Source organism: Canis lupus, chromosome 7 (genome assembly GCF_048164855.1).
Source record: "Canis lupus baileyi chromosome 7, mCanLup2.hap1, whole genome shotgun sequence".
NCBI lineage: Eukaryota > Metazoa > Chordata > Mammalia > Carnivora > Canidae > Canis > Canis lupus.
In genome coordinates, this window is record NC_132844.1 from 40,566,370 (window position 1) to 40,586,646 (window position 20,277).

General features: G+C 33.7%; 1 protein-coding gene across 5 annotated transcripts in view; it reads right to left on the bottom strand.

Moving 5' to 3' along the window:
- Positions 1-20,277, bottom strand: part of ADGRB3 (adhesion G protein-coupled receptor B3) — a 715,781-nt gene that overhangs the window by 64,487 nt on the left and 631,017 nt on the right. For all 5 annotated transcript variants that reach the window (XM_072832455.1, XM_072832460.1, XM_072832459.1 and 2 more), the window contains 3 exons: positions 5,825-5,975; positions 3,171-3,240; positions 580-646 (listed from right to left, as the gene is read on the bottom strand). In XM_072832455.1, coding sequence (XP_072688556.1) covers positions 580-646; positions 3,171-3,240; positions 5,825-5,975 — 288 coding nt within the window. The remainder of the gene's footprint in view (positions 1-579; positions 647-3,170; positions 3,241-5,824; positions 5,976-20,277) is intronic.

Consider the following 20,277-nt stretch of genomic DNA (forward strand, 5'->3'; position numbering starts at 1 on the left):
ATCCTGCTGAACATCCTAAAATAAAGAGGACAGCCCCATGACAAACAAATATCTTGTCCAAAATTCTGTGACACTAAAGTCGAAAAACTGTGATATCTGGACATGTATTTGCTTATTGATATTTGGTAGCAGGCAGCAGTTATCAAGATTGAGAGATCTTACAAGACAGATCATACAGAACAGTATAAGGTGAAATGATAATAAATGAAGAAATTCTGTACATTTAACAAGGAAGAATTCGTTGAAACTTACTAAAACTTCTTCACAAATGTGAAATTATTGTAAGAGAAATCCCACACTCCCATGTTTAATAGTCTTCAGTCTTCAAAATAAGAATATTTTAGAGTAATAAAGGACTAAATAGCAGTTGATATTCAAATTAAAGTACTAACTAATAAGGAGTAATACATTTGGACTTTAAAATTTCTACAGAACAATAAAATAAAATAAAATAAAATAAAATAAAATAAAATAAAATAAAAAATAAAATTTCTACAGAACAAATACAAAACCATCACTCTAATTGAAGCAAAGTAGTCTTTCTTGAATAAGAAAACAGATGTTGATTTTGATGTTTACCAGGACAACAGCGGCTGCAGGTCCAACAAAAGCGTAGAGTAGTCCTCCTTCAAGAGAGAGCCAGCAGCTAAAAATAACATCAGATAAAAACTAACAAAAATTAGTGATAAGTGTTAAACCACTGAAGTGTGATACAAATTACTTGAATTACGTACTTAGCATTTGAATTTTGGCACATTTCAAAGGTTTGTAATTAAACAAAAATGCATTAGGGAAATGTGGAAAAAGCTAAAATTAGAGTGTTTCATGTGTGAGAAATACTATATACCTTTCACAGAAGAGAAACTTTTATCATAAGGCAGTTAAAACATTTTAGACAAATTACTCTTATAGTAAGGTTTTGATATTGACTTTCAGTACAAAGGTGACTATTACACAAGTTTTGTAAAATGCTGCTTTATATCCATTATGAAAATTTTCAAATAATCTTTTAAGCAAGAACAGCATGCTTTTAGAGTCTTGCATATGTCATTTATGGGTTCTTCCTTGAGGCCACTGAGATATTGGGAGAAATTTGTTTAAAAGTTGCAGGGAATGGATAATCTGTATTTTGTTTGTTTTCCCCTTCTGATTTTACTTTTGCCCTAGACTACTAAGAAAATTCACTAAAGATAAGCTTTTGAATAAAAATAAGTGCAGCTGTGTTTATTCCAATTACTAAATTCACCAAGAGATGCAGGTTTACATTGATAGAGACATGGTAACCCATTTGAGTGAGAACGTTTATTCTCTCACAGCAGAGGGACATGAAGAAGACATGGGGCTCAGCACTGGAGGCTTCACAAGATGGCCTATCTGCATGTGTATGGTCCAGGAGAGTCAATATAAGGAAAACACCAGGAAACGTTTTATCTCCGTTGATGCAATGAGTCATGCTCACTACTTCATGCACCTATTTTTGACATTTGACCTGGTCAATATTTCTTCTAGGTCCACAGAATCAACATGCTGGCTCCAAAATTAATGACAATTAATAATAACAATTAACAACAATTAATAATATCTGTTTTAAGAATAATTTTTCCTGTATTGGTTATGGTTCTGGTTATTTGACCTAGGCATTTGTTAAAACTCACAGAACTATACACTGAACAGCATGAATGTTACTCTGCATAAATTATACTTTAAAAGAATTTTTAATCCAGTAAATTATATATATGTATATATGTCTATCTACCTACACATACATGTCAATACATATATCAGTATATACATAATGCAAAAGTGTGTGTATGTGTGTATTCAAAGTCTGCATTTAGCTTATTTCTTCTTGCCATAAGAGTGGACAGATAAAATTCTGCTTTCCCACTTTGGGGTTGATATCTATTTTTTAAATAAAATACCTGGAGAAAAAGCCTTTAGTATGATGGAACACTGTAATCTAGTGTCTCTTAGACTGCCACTACATTTCTACTATATTTTTCTGTAAGTTAATCTTCAAACTGATATGTACTCATTATATCATATTCAGTCTTAATCACAAACTCCTTTAAAAGTTAGACCCATGTCATCCACAATCCTATCTCTTTCTACACCCCAAACACAGTGCCTTTCAAATACTAGATTTATACCAAAGAATCATACTGTTGTAAAAAGTAATGGCTTAAAGGTAATAGTGCTGTAGAAAGCAAGACTCTACAACAGAGATTATCAGGGAATTTGCTTATTTGTGTGTTTATAATATAGATTGCAGAGGGAAAACAAGTGTTCTAATGACATGAGTTCTTAAAATTCCTTTGAAATTCCTTTCAGGTAGGCAGATGACATGATGTCTCTTGGCACAATCTCCATCTGGATGAACCCACCAGAAGGCCTAATTAGTGGTAATTCCTATTGCAAACCTGAAGACAAATAGAAAATCTCACTTTAAAAATTTATGCTTCTAAAAGATGTGCATATCTCTTTCTCCACTTCTCAACTGCCTCCGCAGCTTGAAAGAGCAGATGAAGTAAAATATGAAAGTGTATTGTTTTACAATTTAAATATTAAACATAAACCTTACTTATAAATTCTCTCATAGAATTTATCAGTGTTATAGCTGTGTTATGATGGGCTGATACCATCCATACCCCTTTTCTTCCCTCTAATTTCTCCCAAAGCCTAGGCTTTTTCTAACATATAATCTACTGATTCTCCGATCTGTAAATTTTAGTATTACCCAAACATAGCAGCAAAACTTGAGCCAACATGACACAAATATATTGGTTGATACCAATATATATTATCAGCAGTGAAATCAGAAACTCAGATCAGAATCATATTCTAAAAGGTAAACACCAAGGCTTATTCAGTTCTAAAAAAATGTATTTGTGATTAAACATACAGAGTAAATATTGAAACATTTTTAAATGCACTGGTCTCATGAAGCAACGGGAAACTGAAACAAAGACTCTGAACAGGGCTTTAGCATTTATTTCTTAACCTCTGTGCATTGAAGCTACCTTACAGCATTCCGTACTAATGCAATTCCTACCATAGTTAATGACTCAGTGACAAAATGCAAGCCATCAGCGGTGCCAACCGAGACTAATGAAGCATATACAATGATTTACTTAATTATAAACATGATTTATCACTGTGGATGGACTTACTAGTGATCAGTGCCATATCCTTTCGTCCTTGTGAAGCCTACTGATGTGGCCACTACTAATGCTGGTAAACCTGCAAGAAAAATATTGTCACACTTCACATTCAGCATAATCACTGTACACTCTGGCTCAAGAAAAGCTAGGATAGACTCAAAATGCTTACATCGGAGGAACTACCTTTGGATGAATTCTTTCATAAAGTATGTTTCCATCACAAAATTTCTTTCAAGTACAAAAAAATGAGAGCGACAGCTAGGTTTTTTAACTCAGTGCATTTCTCTAATGTTGCTAGGTTACCACCACATTTGACATGGGTTTAAAGGAAACTAATAACAGAGATTTAGTATATCTTTTAAATTATTTTTTCCCTAGGGGTTTACACTGTTATAAAGGAAATTTATACTTATAAAATCAGAAAGGCAAAAAATGGATATTCTGCTGTGATGGAATATCACAGAAGTGGAACATTCAAGTTGGCCCCATAGTGATCCACATCAAGTTGTACTTAAATAAGACAGAAAAAAGTAAATCACATCACATAATTCTTTCTTTATGATTAACTTATATAACAAGAATGGATCACAGTTAAAGGCCCTACAGAATTAATTTTGGGGCCTCCTGATTATCCTCCTTTTAACAATCCTGAAGGGAGGTCAGAAAATACATGACAGTTTCTGTTCATGGACTTCTAGGTAGGTATCACTCCACACATTGCTCAGTACCTCTTGGAATTCAACTGCCTACATATCTGTGCAAATACTGACCTAACAGTTTTAGTTTATATTTATATGAATCACACTTTCCTTATTCTAGTTCAGTGGACCATCCCTGTGTTTTGGTGAACAGAGCTCAACCTAATCTATGCTTTTTTTTTTTTTTTTTTTTTTTTTTAATTTTGGTCATCACTTCTTTTCAGGAAGATGATGTTTGACTTTTCAGGTTGAAAAATCCATCATCTAATTATCTTCTTGAGTATCTTCCACCCGTTTTCTTTCCTCCTATCGTTTCCCCTCCTTCTTGCTATTCTCCTCTGTGAGTCTTTTCAAGTGACATCACATTCCTTCATGAGGTTTAATGACAAAAACTATGAGAGCACCTCAGGGGGACACATCATATTTTTAAATAGATATACATCTCCCCCACCCCGTATACACACACACACATATATAGAGTTGACTTTTTTATTGACTAGACCAAGTTCATTAGAAAAAAAAATCTCTCCTGTGTCATAGCTAAAGCATTAATAAACTTCATTCTGTACAATTTAGATTAATTTTTTTCTAGATTTATTATGTTTCACTTTGCCGTAATGAAATTCATATGCCACTAATCTGCCAATTCAGACTTCCCGATGGTCTAGCACCATCAGCTTAGCTTTTTTGCTACCCAGAGTAGTTTCATATTATCTGTAAACTTAGAGATCAGCTGTGAGATGTCTCCTCATACCATCTTTGGTAATGATGTTATTAAATAAGCTAGTTACCAATCCAGAAAATTGCCACTCTTTATACTTAAGGAAAGTCACTTACCTGAATTCCATATTTCTTGGATTTATGACACTAAATCCTAACAAAAGTGTGCCCTGATTCAACACCAATCTAACTTTAGAAGGTCTTTGACATGAAATCCAGACAAAAGTTTTATGAAAGTATAAATAGAATACATTCTCCAATTTCTTCTTAATGGCTTTCCCATTTGCCTGTGCAAAGAGCCCTAATATGTTAATCACACCTGACAGAATCTTGCTGAAACCTGATGGATACTCTTTAAGTGATCTTGATCCTACTTCTTCCAGTATGAATTATTATATTATTTTAATAAGAGCACTTATTTGGAATTTTTCAGACTCCATCAAGCATCCTATTCTCTAGTCTTCTGGTATATCAGGTATTTGTTGTATATTTGGCCCAAAATTCTGCCCCCCCCCCCTTTTTTTAGTTCAAGTCTTCTGAAACTCAAAGGCAAAGATGACAAAACTCTGAGGTTTTCTGAAACTAGTTTCTTAAATTAATTAAACTAATTAATTCTAATTAAACATTAGAATTGGCCTTATGAAAAACAGATCTTCAAGGTGTCCATTTTATAAGGTAATATGAGAAGAACTTTTCCTAATAAAGATAAGCAAATAATTAATTAATTCTCAGTCTGTCAACAATTCTATTTTTCCTCTCAGGACTCCACTGACTAGCTATGAGATTTCATTCATTCTCTAAATGACTTTCTTCCTGTTACATGGATAGTTGTAATCCTTAATTGCTTTGAGCTCTCTCAGAACAGACTTTTCAAATTTTTCTTGTGAGGAGTACACATGACTGGTAAACATGACTAGTACCTGGTTTGAGCCTAGAACATTTTAAAACATTTTGCATTTTCAGAACATATTAGTAGAGACCATTTTGCTTTTCTGCTCGTAGCTATCCAAGCTATCACCATTGCTTAACTGACTGGCTGGCTACATGGCCATCCAATATTTACTCCTTTTTAAAGTTTCAAATGCTCAAAGGATGTTCAAAAATGACCTGCTTCATATATTTCTACTTCCATATATCAAATTGGACACAAAGAAAAGTAGCCTGGGGATAATCTCACTCTATTGCTTCATTATGTGTTCAAAGTCATTTTAACAAGAACATGAAAGGATATATTAATATGCTTACCCCATCCAAGGCACAAAAAACGTTTCCTTATAAGCCGTGTCCTAATTTTTCCAGTTACAGCCATATATGACTGCCACGCCTCAGTCAAAACCCAACAGAATGAAGCCAGGAAGAAAAAGTGCAAAAATGCAGTTGTGGTTGTACAGATGCTCTGTGGAAATAAAAAAGACTCACACTGAATATGGTGGTGGTGGCAGGAAATCATGTGTCCTCCAGAGGATAGTTAATCTTCAACTCACTGGTATTATTTCAAATATCTACCTCTTCTGTGTGACAGAGTAATTATTTACAGAAATTAGAAACCCTGCAGTCTTTATGCTGTATTCAATATCTGTGATAGAAAAAAAAAGTCCTAAAAAAAAGTCCTAATTCTATTTGCATGTTCAATTTTTTATGAGAAGCCTAAATGTAAATTAAAACCTGGGGGAGATTACAATTATTACTTTACTTGAATTTTTTTTTCTTGAAATATAACTACAGGGAGTGGTCCTGTGTTTAAGTTACTGACATCTTGCATAATTCTTTGGCTATATTCTTTATTCTCCCATTTTGGGTGATTATTCTTTATTGTTTTATCTGTATTGATGTTAATATTACATCCCAACAGACATCCAAAACAAAGAACTGCCTTTATACAAGTGAGATATTCCAAGTGTGAGAGCTATAAAACTGTAAAATGAGATTTGGCTAATAGCCTACTACAAAAAGCCATATGTATTTTAAAGTACTTAATACATTGTTCTGTATTATTACCTTACAATGTGTGTTGTAATCAAATCATTTTGAAAAGTTAATTTTGAGTCACTGGCAGTACACAGCCATGATTTCACAGATATTTTACTTTATGCAACTTAATCATTCTGAATGCACCAACATTAGTTACTTGTGACTCATGTGTAAAGATGAGCAGCTTCATTTTGGTAAGGACTGCTACTTATTTTCCTACTGCTGTAATGTCTTTGTATAAATCTTGTTCAAATGAAGTCTTCATAAATCAAAGCCAGTAACTAACTACTCTCTTCTTTTGTCAGTCTTGGACTTGTGATTTCCAAAAATTGAAAAGAGCAAAACATAGAACTAGAAAAAAATAATAAAAAAACTCATTGACAGAAAAATAAAAGTACAACCTTCATGGTCTCGCCTCCACTCCAGTATATTGCTAACGCAGAATATCTTTGTAAAATTTTGGCCCAAATTATTCCTATTATTTGTTTATTCTATTGAAATTCACCAGATGTTAATTCAGCTTTTTAGTTCTTTTAATCCTATAAAAATAACTTTACCATGTTTATCTCACCAGGTTTTTTTTTTGGGGGGGGTTTAATTTTATTTACTTATGATAGTCATACAGAGAGAGAGAGAGGCAGAGACATAGGCAGAGGGAGAAGCAGGCTCCATGCACCCGGAGCCTGACATTGGATTTGATCCTGGGTCTCGAGGATCGTGCCCTGGGCCAAAGGCAGGCGCCAAACCACTGCGCCACCCAGGGATCCCATCACCAGGTTTTTTTAAATGCTCAGAGATAATGTACAGAAGCTGAGTAACACTGTGCTAGGCATGTGCTTCAACTGATCATGGCCATAATCATCATTATTTTAAACATAGTACTAAAAAGAGCACTACTAGTTTTCAGCATGTGACTCCTTATTCCATGTAGCCCTTAAATATACTCAGGTACTTAGATTTATTATCACAAAGATGGCAACTTTCAGTATGATAAAGTCATGGATTTCTAGCACCTTACACCTGCTTCAGGCATAATGTAGTAGCTTTAACCAACTGTGATTCCTTCTATACTTGAGACACTGAGACTTTTCTTACAAGTTAAGGCTTAAATATTTGCAGCTGACTACTTTGCTCATTCCTGATCTGTAGTTCCTGATCCCAATTTGAATTTCAAAGCTAACTCTTCCCTTTAATACCTGAAGACTAGTTACACTTTCTAATTCACCTGTCATTTCCTTCCACCAGTTTGTCTCATCTCAATTGTATGTGCTAGCAAAATTATCCCTTCTCCATTTTTAAACTATCAATATAAGATTATATAAAACAATGTAAAAATGTTTAAATGTTAAATGTGAAATACTGGATGCACTGAAATTTTGTAAGAGATAACTGCTCAATGTGTCAATACAGAGACTTTTAATTTGCACTTTCTGTATTATGTTTGTTGCCTTGGGACTTTTTGGTATGTACTTAAAGTCTAATACAAATTGAAATACAACTAATTTGGGGCTACTAACATTTATTTCAATAATTCATGTCTCTCTGGACAAGAATATTACTGCCACATGTGGAAAAAAAGTATAGTAACTAGAGAAATAAGAGCCATTTCTATGAGCAATAGCATTCTACTGTGATGAGATGAATATTTATATATATCTAGAAAGTGCTCTAACTTGAAGAAAAGCTGTCTCAACCTAAAGAATGTGTATATATGGACTAACGTGGTCTGAAGTCACAAAGCTAATCTTACACAAAGAGTATAACAACATTTATGTTCCTGGAAAATAAAGAAAGGGAGATACATTTTGCTTCATCATCATATGAAGAATCAGTATAAAATCAAATACTCTACATAATGAAAATATTTATGACTTTTCCTCTGATATATTTGTTAAACTGTCTTTTAAAAATATAACTTTTATTATAGCACATTTCAAATAAACTCTTTTATTTTCTACATTTGTCATCTCGGTTTCCACAAGGGTGGCCATTCTAATGTTTGGGGCTCAGGATTCTTTGGTTTCTTCACTCATATAACCTAAATCCCCAACAGCAACCCAAAAAGATCAATCTCCCTTGGAGAGATTTTTACACCAATAAATCTCAAACTCTGATTCATTTTTTCTATAAACAGGTTTATATCTTGTCATTTGTTCAGTTTTCTTACTATTGGACCGTCATGACCTCCAGTTTTACAGCTTCTCCTTATTCACCCATGTGTTTGCTTTCAACTCCCACAATAGCTGAGTCTTGACAGCTTGCCATTCTAAACCTGAGACTCACTAGCACCTCAAGCACATCATTAAATTCTTCTGCTTATACTTGCCTTGCCAAACCTCAATTTGGTCCTTTACAACTGATGAGCATTGTTGACAAATATTACAAAACTTGAAAGGGTTATTGAAATAGGGTATTGAAATTGGCAAACTGAGCACTGTTCATATTATCTGTCACCCTCATGTATACCATTCACTCCAAATCCTTAGGGACAACAGAGAAGATTTCATAAAATAACTGGAAAGTAAAGAAGTATAAACTGTAATATATTGGAGACAGTGAGAAATGCCTGAAAAACAAAGCAGATGAATGGAGACAGAAGGATGCCCCAGCTCAAAGCAAGATATTAGAAGCAGAGATGAAGACATGGAAGTAGGGGATTAAGATACATGGATGGCACACAGTGCTAACATCTGTTTGTAAGTACTTTCATAAGGAAAAAATAGATAAAATTTAAGGAAAAGCAGCATTTAAAGAAATATTATGGAAAAGCTTCTCAGAACTTCAAAGATCATCTCGGTTGAAGGATAAATTAAAGATAAAACACACACGGGCGCGTGCACGCACACACACACACACACACACACGCACACACCACGATATGTTGTGATGAAATTTGTGAATATCAAGAATAAAGAGAAAATCTTAAAAGTTGTCAGAGTCAAAAGAAAGATTACTCACAAAGAACTAAAAATCAAATTGACATCAGATTCCTTGCAACCCAGGATACAAGAAGACAGTAGAATAATATCTTAAGCATTCTAAGGGAAAATAACTTTGAAGATACAATTCTACACCCACCAAAACTATTCAAGTGAGAGGAAGAAATAACGATATTTTTAGATTTAAAGGAACTTTGAAGTTTACTACATCAGGATTCTCTCTGAAAGAACTGCTAGATGATATAAACCAATAATAATAAGAAATTACAGGAGGAGTGAATGAAACAAAAGACATAATGGGGGGATCCCTGGGTGGCGCAGTGGTTTGGCGCCTGCCTTTGGCCCAGGGCGCGATCCTGGAGACCCGGGATCGAGTCCCACGTCGGGCTCCTGGTGCACGGAGCCTGCTTCTCCCTCTGCCTGTGTCTCTGCCTCTCTCTCTCTCTCTGTGTGACTATCATAAATAAATAAAAATTTAAAAAAAAGACATAATGGGTAGCAAAGAGAGTAATAAAATAAAGTCTTAAAATGTTTATTTAAAAGCTTGACTAAACATGTTTTAATTTTTAAAATACAACCACTTAGCTATCAAATTTAAAATAATATTAATGAAGGTTAAAATATGAGAGATAAGATCAGGAGAAAATAAAAGTACGCTAAGCCTTTTTGTTGTTGTTCTTAGGTATGTGAGAGATACTAATTAACTCTAAAGTTAGAAAAATGTTTGAACATTTATATTAGCAATGTTAAGGTAACCACAAAATATAGAAACAAATAATATATTTATAATATAGTAGAGAAAAACAGAACTAAAGAAAAAAATTAGCCTAATTAAGGGTGGGCACAGGAACAAAAATAAGCTAGAAAATATGATAAATGAAAAAAATAACAAAATTCCAAGGATATCAGAAATTATAGCAATGGGAATATTTTAAACTCATTATATAAAAGTTGAGGACTTTTATATTAGATAAAAAAATCAAAATCTAGTAATGTATTTTAAAGAGACATATCTAAACCCAATGACACAGGAAGATTAGGAATAAAGAGATTGAAAAGGACTACATTAAGCAAATGTTAACATGCAAAAATCAGATGTCACAACATTAATACTGAAAAAAAGCATTAAAAGATGAAGGACTTTTCACAGTGATAAAAGAAAGAAGTCATAAAGAAGTTTCCGAAACAACACACCTCTAAGAATTTTTCAAAATATGTGAAACAAAAACGAAGAAAACTATAGGAATAAACTGTCAAACTATGTTTATAATGAAAGACTTACTATGAATCTCTCAGAAAGTCATGGGAAATTTGGGCTCTTTCCATAGTTTGGCTATTGTTGACAATGCTGCTATTAAACATGAGGGTGCATGTATCTCTCTGAATTAGCATTTCTGTATCATTTGAGTCAATAAAGAGAAGTGCAAATCTCTAGATTTGCTAGATCCCAAACGTCCATCAACTGACAAATGGATAAAGAAGTGGTATATAGTGGAATATTACTCAGCCATAAAAGGATGAAATCTTGCCATTTGCAAAGACATGGATGGTCCTAATGAGTATTACACTGAGTGAAATAAGTCAGAAAATACAAATACCATATGATTTCACTCATATGTGGAATTTAAGAAACAAAACAAATGATCATAGGGAAAAAAGAGAGAGGGGGCAAATCAAGAAACAAATTCTAAATTATAGGAAACAAAGTGATGGTTACCAAAGGGGAAGTGAGTGGTGAGATGAATTAAATAGGTGATGTGGGTCAAGGAGTGCACTTGTTGTGATGAGTACTGGGTATTGTACATAAGTGTTGAATCACTAAATTGTATACTTGAAACAAATACTACACTTTGTGTAATGGGAATTTAAATAAAAACTTAAAAAAAAGAAATATATCTCCTTATTAAGAAACCCAAGAGGATCTATTTTTAAATTGTTAGAAATAATAAGAAGAATCAACAAACTGGCTAGATACAAGATAAATGCACAAAAACTTTATCTCTCCTCTCCCTTCCAAATCATGTTAAAATTACCAAGTTATTAAGACACAGTAAAAAGAACAGGCAGTAGACAACAGTGAACTCAAGATGTTGGCAAATTCAGATGTTGAGAGAAGAAGACTTAACTGACTTAGAGTAGCAGAAAATGTGATAGTGTAAGTGCTTATAGAGTATGGGAGTCAGCGATGGAAATATTGATGGCAATGGACCAAATTCACTCTGCAGGCCTTCAGAAGGTTTTAATACTTGGAAACAATAGGGACCAGAAACAGAAGGAGGACTCTGCATGGGGCTGAAAAAGATAGAGGCTGGATGAAAATCTATATACAGAAAAGCTGAAACTCTGTTTCCTCCCAAACTCAGTACAGTCCTGCACTGTCATAAGGAGGTGAGCCTCTGGAAAATTGAGTGGGTTCTGAACCCAAGCATCAGTTTCATTAATGGGTAGGTGTACAATCCAGATACAAGTATAATATTAAACTCTAAGCACCCTCCTCTCATTTTCTCCTTACTTCTGTTCCCAGAATGTCAGCAGGTCAGAGATTAGAATTCACCCCCAGAGGGGGATAAATCTTCATATGCTGGCTCATCCTTCACTAACACTATGAAATCTACCTTTCAATAAGTCCATCTACCCATAGAACTTCAAGTCACTTTTTAGGGCCTTGTTTTTATATATGAATACACAGCCAAGGATATTCCGATAATTGAAAAAAATCTTCCAACATGGAAAAAAAGAAAAAGGCCAAGAAAAGAAAAAGTGGAGGAGTGCAGAGAAACTATAGAGGTAACAGAAAAATAAAAACTTCAAAAAACAGTCTAAGTTCTTCAGAAACAGAAAAGAAACTGCGCCTACAAAACAAAATCACTGGGGAAAAATTATCAGATGAAAGAAAAGGTCCTATTCATAATGCCAACAGAAATCATAAAATAACTCAAATACGGTTAAAAAATATATGCAGAAAATCATAACATTGGGCAGCCTGGGTGGCTCAGCGGTTTAGCACCACCATCAGCCCAGGGCCTGATCCTGAAGACCCAGGATCGAGTCCCATGTGGGGCTCCCTGCATGGAGACTGCTTCTCCCTCTGTGTCTCTGTCTCTCCCTCTCTCTATGTGTCTCTCATGAATAAATAAATAAAATCTTAAAAAAAAATAAAGAAAATCATAACATTTAATTAAAGGACACAAAACAAGCTACCATTAAATAGAAAAATTTATTATGTACATGTATGTATTAGAGAATCAGTGTCCTACAAATGTCAATTTTTCCCAAACTGATAAATATATTCAAAACAATTCCAATCAAATCTTAATTTTTTTCCTTTAGTTTGACAAGTTAATTCTAAATCACAGAGAAAACCAAAGAATAGTCCAGAAAGTCTAGAAAAAAGAGAGAAGCATAGAGTGTTTTTCCAATGATATAAAACAGAATAATATGTAGTCAGATGATTATCATCCCTATTTGCACATGAGGGTTTGGAGAGACTAAGAAACTTGGCCAAGGCCTCATGGTTAATGAGCGAGGAGGAGGAGTTAAAACATTGTCTCTGGCCCCAGGGCTTGTGCATTTCCTTAACCACCTCATACTGTTTTCTGACAATATTTTTTGCATATCCATAGACTAATCCTCACAATCGTTTTTTTTTTATCCTCTCAACTTTCTTCCTTATTCTTAAACAGATTCTTCAACATTACTGATGAGGTGCAGACTATTCATATTATTGTTATCTTCATATTCCCTGCACTCCCTTAATTTCTCCCTTAATTTCATCTACCCACTTCCTCCTTTCTGAAGCAGGCCCTTCTCTTTCCAGGGTATGGCATAGTAGAGTTAAGAGATAGGTTCCTGGAGTTGCAATGTGGGTTCACACAATGACTGCTGCATTTACTGGTTGTTATTTACAATTTCTGTGCCTCTCTTTCCTCATACAAAAAAATGATGATGACTATAGCATCTACCTCATGAGACTGTTGTAAAGATTAAACAGCATGATATATGTAAATCTGATACATAATCACTTTGATCCTATAGTTGGTCAACTATATACTCTCCTCCTTTAGTTAGATCCTGAGATTATACATAATCTCTTAGCCTACAAATCTATTGAAATCTCTATCTTCAACTAATCAATCAACCTTCTTTTTATTGGTTTATTCACAGTAGTTCTCATTGGGTTGTTTTTTTCTCTTTCCAATTGTGATCAAATTTCTTGAAAGATTAGAATAACCATCAGCTTCTTTACTACCTGTTTATAGGTTTTATTTCCATCTAGCATCTCCCTTGAATTTCCCTCTTACAGGAATCACTCATGACTATCTAATTTCCAAATCTAACAAATGGAATTTTTTAGATTTTTTTACTTTCCCCAAAAGACTTTGACCTTAACATTCTCACAAATTATGAGATTTTTACTGTAGGGTCTAAAATTCTACAATAGCATGAATACTGTCTAATTAAAAGTCTGACTGAATTCTAGAATTAATTTTTGCAATATATGTTTTCCCAGAAAATTTTATATTTTCCAATGTCTTACTATATCATTGTATATAATGTTCTTGTACATTTTAAGAAATACTATTTTTTTTACTTCTTAAGTTGCTTATCTATGTTTCCTATTTCTTTATCAAAGATGTCTGTTTTACTAATTTATTTCAAATTTTAATGATTCCTTAAGTCCAACTAGAAAGATATTACATTAGTACTGAGATGAATTTCTTAAAGTGTAAAATATAGTTATTTATTCTTTTCATTTGGCAGACTTTCAAGGTTTCTAAGAACAAAATGCTATGTTTACCTTATTCCCAACATTCAAATAAATCAAAAGGTGTCAGCATTTTAAAATAAGCAATCATAGATACCTATTATGTAAATATTTCAAAAAGCAAAAAAGAAAATGTTTTTGATGAAAGATATAGGATATAAAAAAAATTCTATGGAATAGAGAAAATTCAGAGAAGCTTGCTTTTGCTAGAAATCTGGAAAACTGTGTGGAGGTTCCTCAAACAGTTAAAAATATACCTGCCCTACGACCCAGCAATTGCACTGTTGGGGATTTACCCCAAAGATACAAATGCAATGAAACGCCGGGACACCTGCACCCCGATGTTTATAGCAGCAATGGCCACGATAGCCAAACTGTGGAAGGAGCCTCGGTGTCCATCGAAAGATGAATGGATAAAGAAGATGTGGTTTATGTATACAATGGAATATTACTCAGCTATTAGAAATGACAAATACCCACCATTTGCTTCAACGTGGATGGAACTGGAGGGTATTATGCTGAGTGAAGTAAGCCAGTCGGAGAAGGACAAACATTGTATGTTCTCATTCATTTGGGGAATATAAATAATAGTGAAAGGGAATATAAGGGAAGAGAGAAGAAATGTGTGGGAAATATCAGAAAGGGAGACAGAACGTAAAGACTGCTAACTCTGGGAAACGAACTAGGGGTGGTAGAAGGGGAGGAGGGCGGGGGGTGGGAGTGAATGGGTGACGGGCACTGGGGGTTATTCTGTATGTTAGTAAATTGAACACCAGTAAAAAATAAATCAAAGAGCAGAAGCAAAAAAAAAAAAAAACAAAAAAAAAAAACAGAATTTTGAGATGAAACATTTCAGTAGAATATTTAGGAACTCTCAAACAGTACCAATATCTGCATACTTTAATTGCAGTATTTATGGAGAAATCAAGAATTATTGAAGTTACTGCAACATTTAAAAATCTTAGACAAGCTGAAATCATTCCTCCATATGAAGCAATTCTCATTTGAATTATTTAGATAATTTCCTTCACTCACACACTAATTTGTCTATAATAAACAGACAACATGATGACTAGAGTTAACACTGCTATATGACATATAGGAAAGTTGAGAGTAAATCCTAAGAGTTCTCATCACAAGGAGAATTTTTTTCTTCATTTTTTTTTTCTTCTTTTCATTGTATTTCTATGAGAAGATAGGTGATTTTGGCTGAATCCGTTGTAATCACTTCACAATATATGCCAAATCTAGCCATCACACCAAATGCCTTAAACTTATAGTGATGTATGTCAGTTATTAATAAAACTAGAAAAAATTATAAATATGTATATCTTGATATTCATGTGGAATAAAAACAAGTACAAGACATATACAATATAATTTTGAGATGCACCTGTAACTCCTTACATGTGAATGATGCTATGGGAAGAAATTCTGGTTCATCACTATAGTGATTTCAAAGACAGTCTTCTGTTATCTTTGTGCAAGCCCTTTTTATCCATTACCTTACTTATTTCACTCTCACAGTAACTTATTTTAAGTCTGTAAACAACAATTTTTTTGCAACAATGCTGTAAGGTAAATATTTTATAAATGAGGAGATGAAGCTCAGAGAGGTTAAATAACTCGTCTGAAGTTACACAATTAGCAAATGACGGAGCATATGCTCTTTTCATTACAACATATTGCCCTTTCCTGTGATTTTGCTGATATTTATATTACTATGATTATACTATATCCTTTCAAGCCAGTACAAATTGTTTTGAAATAGCAGTATGTAGATAATAAATAAAAAGATGTTATAATATACAAACAAAACTGACATTAAATGATTAAGTTTTTTTTTTTTTTTTTCCAAAATCACTACCAACAGAAGAATGTACCATTTAAAAGTATAGTTTTGGTTATGAAGATTCCATCAACATAGGTGCAAATGTAGTTTGAGGTTTCTGGATAGAGCACCTTAATCCCAATAAGATGCCCGGGGGGCATTGTGCCTATCATCTTCATCATTTCATAAAATTAAATTAAAGGCTCATTCCATAGCTCCTGTCACTTGCTATATCAACAGCAATGTCATTTGTAGACAACTGACAAACGTCTCTCATAGATCCAAATACTGAATCTGTTCATTCTTCCTCTTGTATATAATGGAAAATATCAATAGAAGAGATTTGATAAGGCTTTAGTTTTCTCTTGAAAACTCTTGTTTCACCATTAAAAATTTGCAACACTTGCTTAAAAACTATGGCACAAAGCTATGATGAGGAAACATTCTCTGATCCATCTTTTTTGAAAAAAATTAAAAAGCTTTGGAAAACCAGAAATTGCTAATATAAAGCCATGTGTGATATGAAATAATTAATGAAGAAATACAAGCAATTGATAGATGAGTACCTCAAACAATAACAATTTTTAATTGCTAGATTTTTATAATTTCATATTAAAATAAAACATTATTATTAAAAAGAAAAGAAATGCTAGTTAGATGTCAATAGAGATAAAAATCTGTTTCACAGATGTCAAAAAGATGTATCTTGCAGAAAACGTGTTCATATTTTGAAGACCTTGGAAAGTTTGTCACACATAACAGGAAAATCCGAGTCTTTGAAATGCGTCCTTTGGGAGTCCAAACATTTGTACATCATACACAGCAGATGCTGCATTATACACTGTTATCTCCAAGCTTAGAAAATAACAATTTTATTCAAAATGAAATATAATTAAGTCACTTGCTAAATAAGGCCAAGAGTTCAACTAAAGTTTTACTAATAATTCAGAAATTTTAAAATGTATTATAAGCTCTAAGATATCTCTAGGAATTGATTTATACTGTGTTCTATAACTGAAGAGAAAATCAATAGTCAGTGGATTTATATCCTCTGGTATAATTAAGTACCATATCTAGTCACTCAAAAAAGGATAGTCGGAATGAAAATACAAGGTTGCCTTCAACTTGTATCAAGCAGAGCAAACAAAACTCTGTAGCTCTGTTTCTGAGATTTTTAGACAAAATATTTCTTGTGGATTTGGAAGGCAAAGGAAAGTAACACTTTTATATCAAGAAGACATTTGTTTATTCTATTTATCAAGTTTAATCAGCAGTCAGACTTGGTGTCACAATATTATTTCAATATAGAATGAAAATAGTTTTTGGGGACACCTGGGTGGCTCAGTGGTTGAGTGAGTTTTTGGGGACACCTTTGGCTCAGGAAGTGATCCTGAGGTCCTAGGATTGAGTCCCACATTAGGCTCCCTGCAGGGACCTTGCTTCTCCCTCTGCATGTGTTTCTGCCTCTCGTGTCTCTCATGAATAAATAAATAAAATCTTAAAAAAATAATTTTTGATACAGAGGTGGCATAGTATGAAAAGGTCCTAACCGTCAGAGGCAGGCAGTTTTCAACCTTGATTGCACAGTGTTATCACCTGGGGAGCTCTAAAAATGTGGATCTATAAGTACTATTCCCTAAGATTATGATCTAATCATTTGAGGGTGGAGCTTCTGTATTAGCATTGGTAAGGATCCCCAGGTAATTCTAATGTGCAGGCAGGGTTCACAATTAGCAACTTGAACAATCGCAGACTGACTCCTAGCAATGGAAGCTACCAAATGTGTGACCTTGCACAAATTATTCACTTCTGACAGCCTCAAAGTCTTTGATCTGTAAGATGAGAGGTAGGTAAAGTATCTACTACATTGGGTTACCTTAAAATTAGACATAATAAATGTAAAGTGCTTAGTTCTCAGTGGGTTCTAAAAAGCATTAAACAATAATGACCATTCATGTAAATTCTTAACCCATTTGAGTAACTTATCTAGTCTTCACTAGTTCCTAAAGTTCTGGAAAGAGTAATGAAAATGGAGCCTTCTGCTATGCATTCATATTTTAATTTAGAATGATGTTAGAACTGATAGACTTCCTTATATAACCTGCTTTGAAAACAGAATCAAATAGCTAACAATGAAAGATGTGGGGAGAAAAAGAACAAAATAGAGTAATGCTGGCCTTGATGGTATTTTGGAAAAAAGGCAGATTATCATTTGATCTTGTCCTCTGGATTTCTCCAGATATCTGAAGGGAAACACCTGATGTTGAACAACCACAATAGTTGAATTATGCTAAATACTATAATTGGGCCAGTTATAGAACTCTGGGAATGGTGATTTAGGGAGATCTCAAAGAACTCCTACTCCAAAATACCAATGTCAACCTTGAGATTGGATAGTTCCATACGTGTTTACCTTTTAAATCCCTAGTTGCTTATCTCTGAGCCACCCAACCCCAGATATTTCAAACCCAACATGTCTAATAATTAACTTTTCACTTTCCCCATTAAGCTAGTTTCTCCTTTTGTGTAATGACTTCACTGACCTCTCTATTTCCATGACCTTAGATGGGGCCATCATTACTCTCTCCTAAACTATTAGTGACAGAGGGAGATTTCTGTGAAGAGACCACCCTTCTACTGGATCTACCTTCTTTGAAAAGAAGGAAGTGAAGCTCCAGAGCTAAGTATGACAAGATGTTCCTGTTCTTTCTCCTCTACAAATTAAAAAAAGAAAGGTCTTAGAATATACCTGGCATATACTAAGTCCTAAATAAATATGTGTTGTAGTCATCAGTGTTTTAATAATAATTACAAGGGGAGCTGAATCGAAGATTTTTTACAATAAGAAATACTAAAATATGTTAAATGTTAAGTGAAGAATCAAATAAGGAAACTGAATGGGGACACTTGACGGGATGAGCACTGGGTGTTATACTATATGTTGACAAATCAAACTCCAATAAAAAAAAGGAACTGAATCAGGAAATATAACTGATTGCATCAACTACAGAAGAAATCTGATAAAAATGAAATTTAAAGTGCATGAGAAGAACTGGCCTTTGATAAAAAGAAAATCCTTTCTTGACTTAAAACATGTAAAAAGGAACAATGTCTAGGTGAAAATGTAGATAAGATAAATGTACTGGGAAGGTAACAGGATGGCTAACAAATTCTCTTTGGAATAGGAGTGGAGTCCATTGTTAAAGTTAAAGCTGTAAAAATGAGATAAATGGTTTAAATACATTTGAACAGACCAGAAATTCTTTGTTGATAACTGGAAAACCAGATAACATGGAAATGCCAGGCAGCATTGAAGCCTCTTTGAGCTCAGTAATCATGCATGTATCAGCTCAAAACCAAAGACTTTAGCACAGATCTCCCTCCAACCACCTCTGAAATCATGAATTTTAGTCTCCTGCAAAAGTAAAGAAATACTGATTTTACTATTTTTCTAGAGGGGTTTTATCTGGGTTCCTGTTTTAATGGATCATCTGGTACATAGTTCCATATTCTTCCCCCTTTGACTACTCATGACACATTCCTTTACTACTAGGCCTAAGAAGATATAAACCAGCACTATAGGAAATAATGGAAGCTTCTACCAAGAACAAATCAAGATTTTCGTCCATTGGTTGGGAAATGCTGAAATCACAATGTAACAAATCCCTTGTACTGAAGCAAGACTGAAGAAGGGTCTCAAGTTGCTTCTTATCTTTTAATAAACAATTACCTTTGAAAGTTTAGAATCCTACCAGGCTAGAGTCTCAGTTTCTCAGCAGGTGGAAAAGATGACTATGGTCAGAGTACTATAATTCTTATTGGCAAAAATAACAGATGGCAAAACAAACTATTTCCAGTACCATTACTTTTATAAGCAATGGCTATAAATACCTTTTTGGAAGACATTCATTTATTGGAAAAGAACAGTTTAGTGTAGGCAAACCCTAATCAGATCTTTTTCTTTACCATGTCTTAAAAGGTTGTATCATTGAGGAATTTAGGGTGAAAATATTTACTGAGTACCCAGTATATGAAAAATCCTGTATGAGGCAAGTTTTAAACATTTTACACAAAAATATAAAGAATTACATACTTATAAAAACATGCTTGCAAGCAATCATGACATATGTGTGTGTTTAAAATGGATTACTGTAATGAGTAAAGAAAATAAGGATACTTCAAATTCTGAATT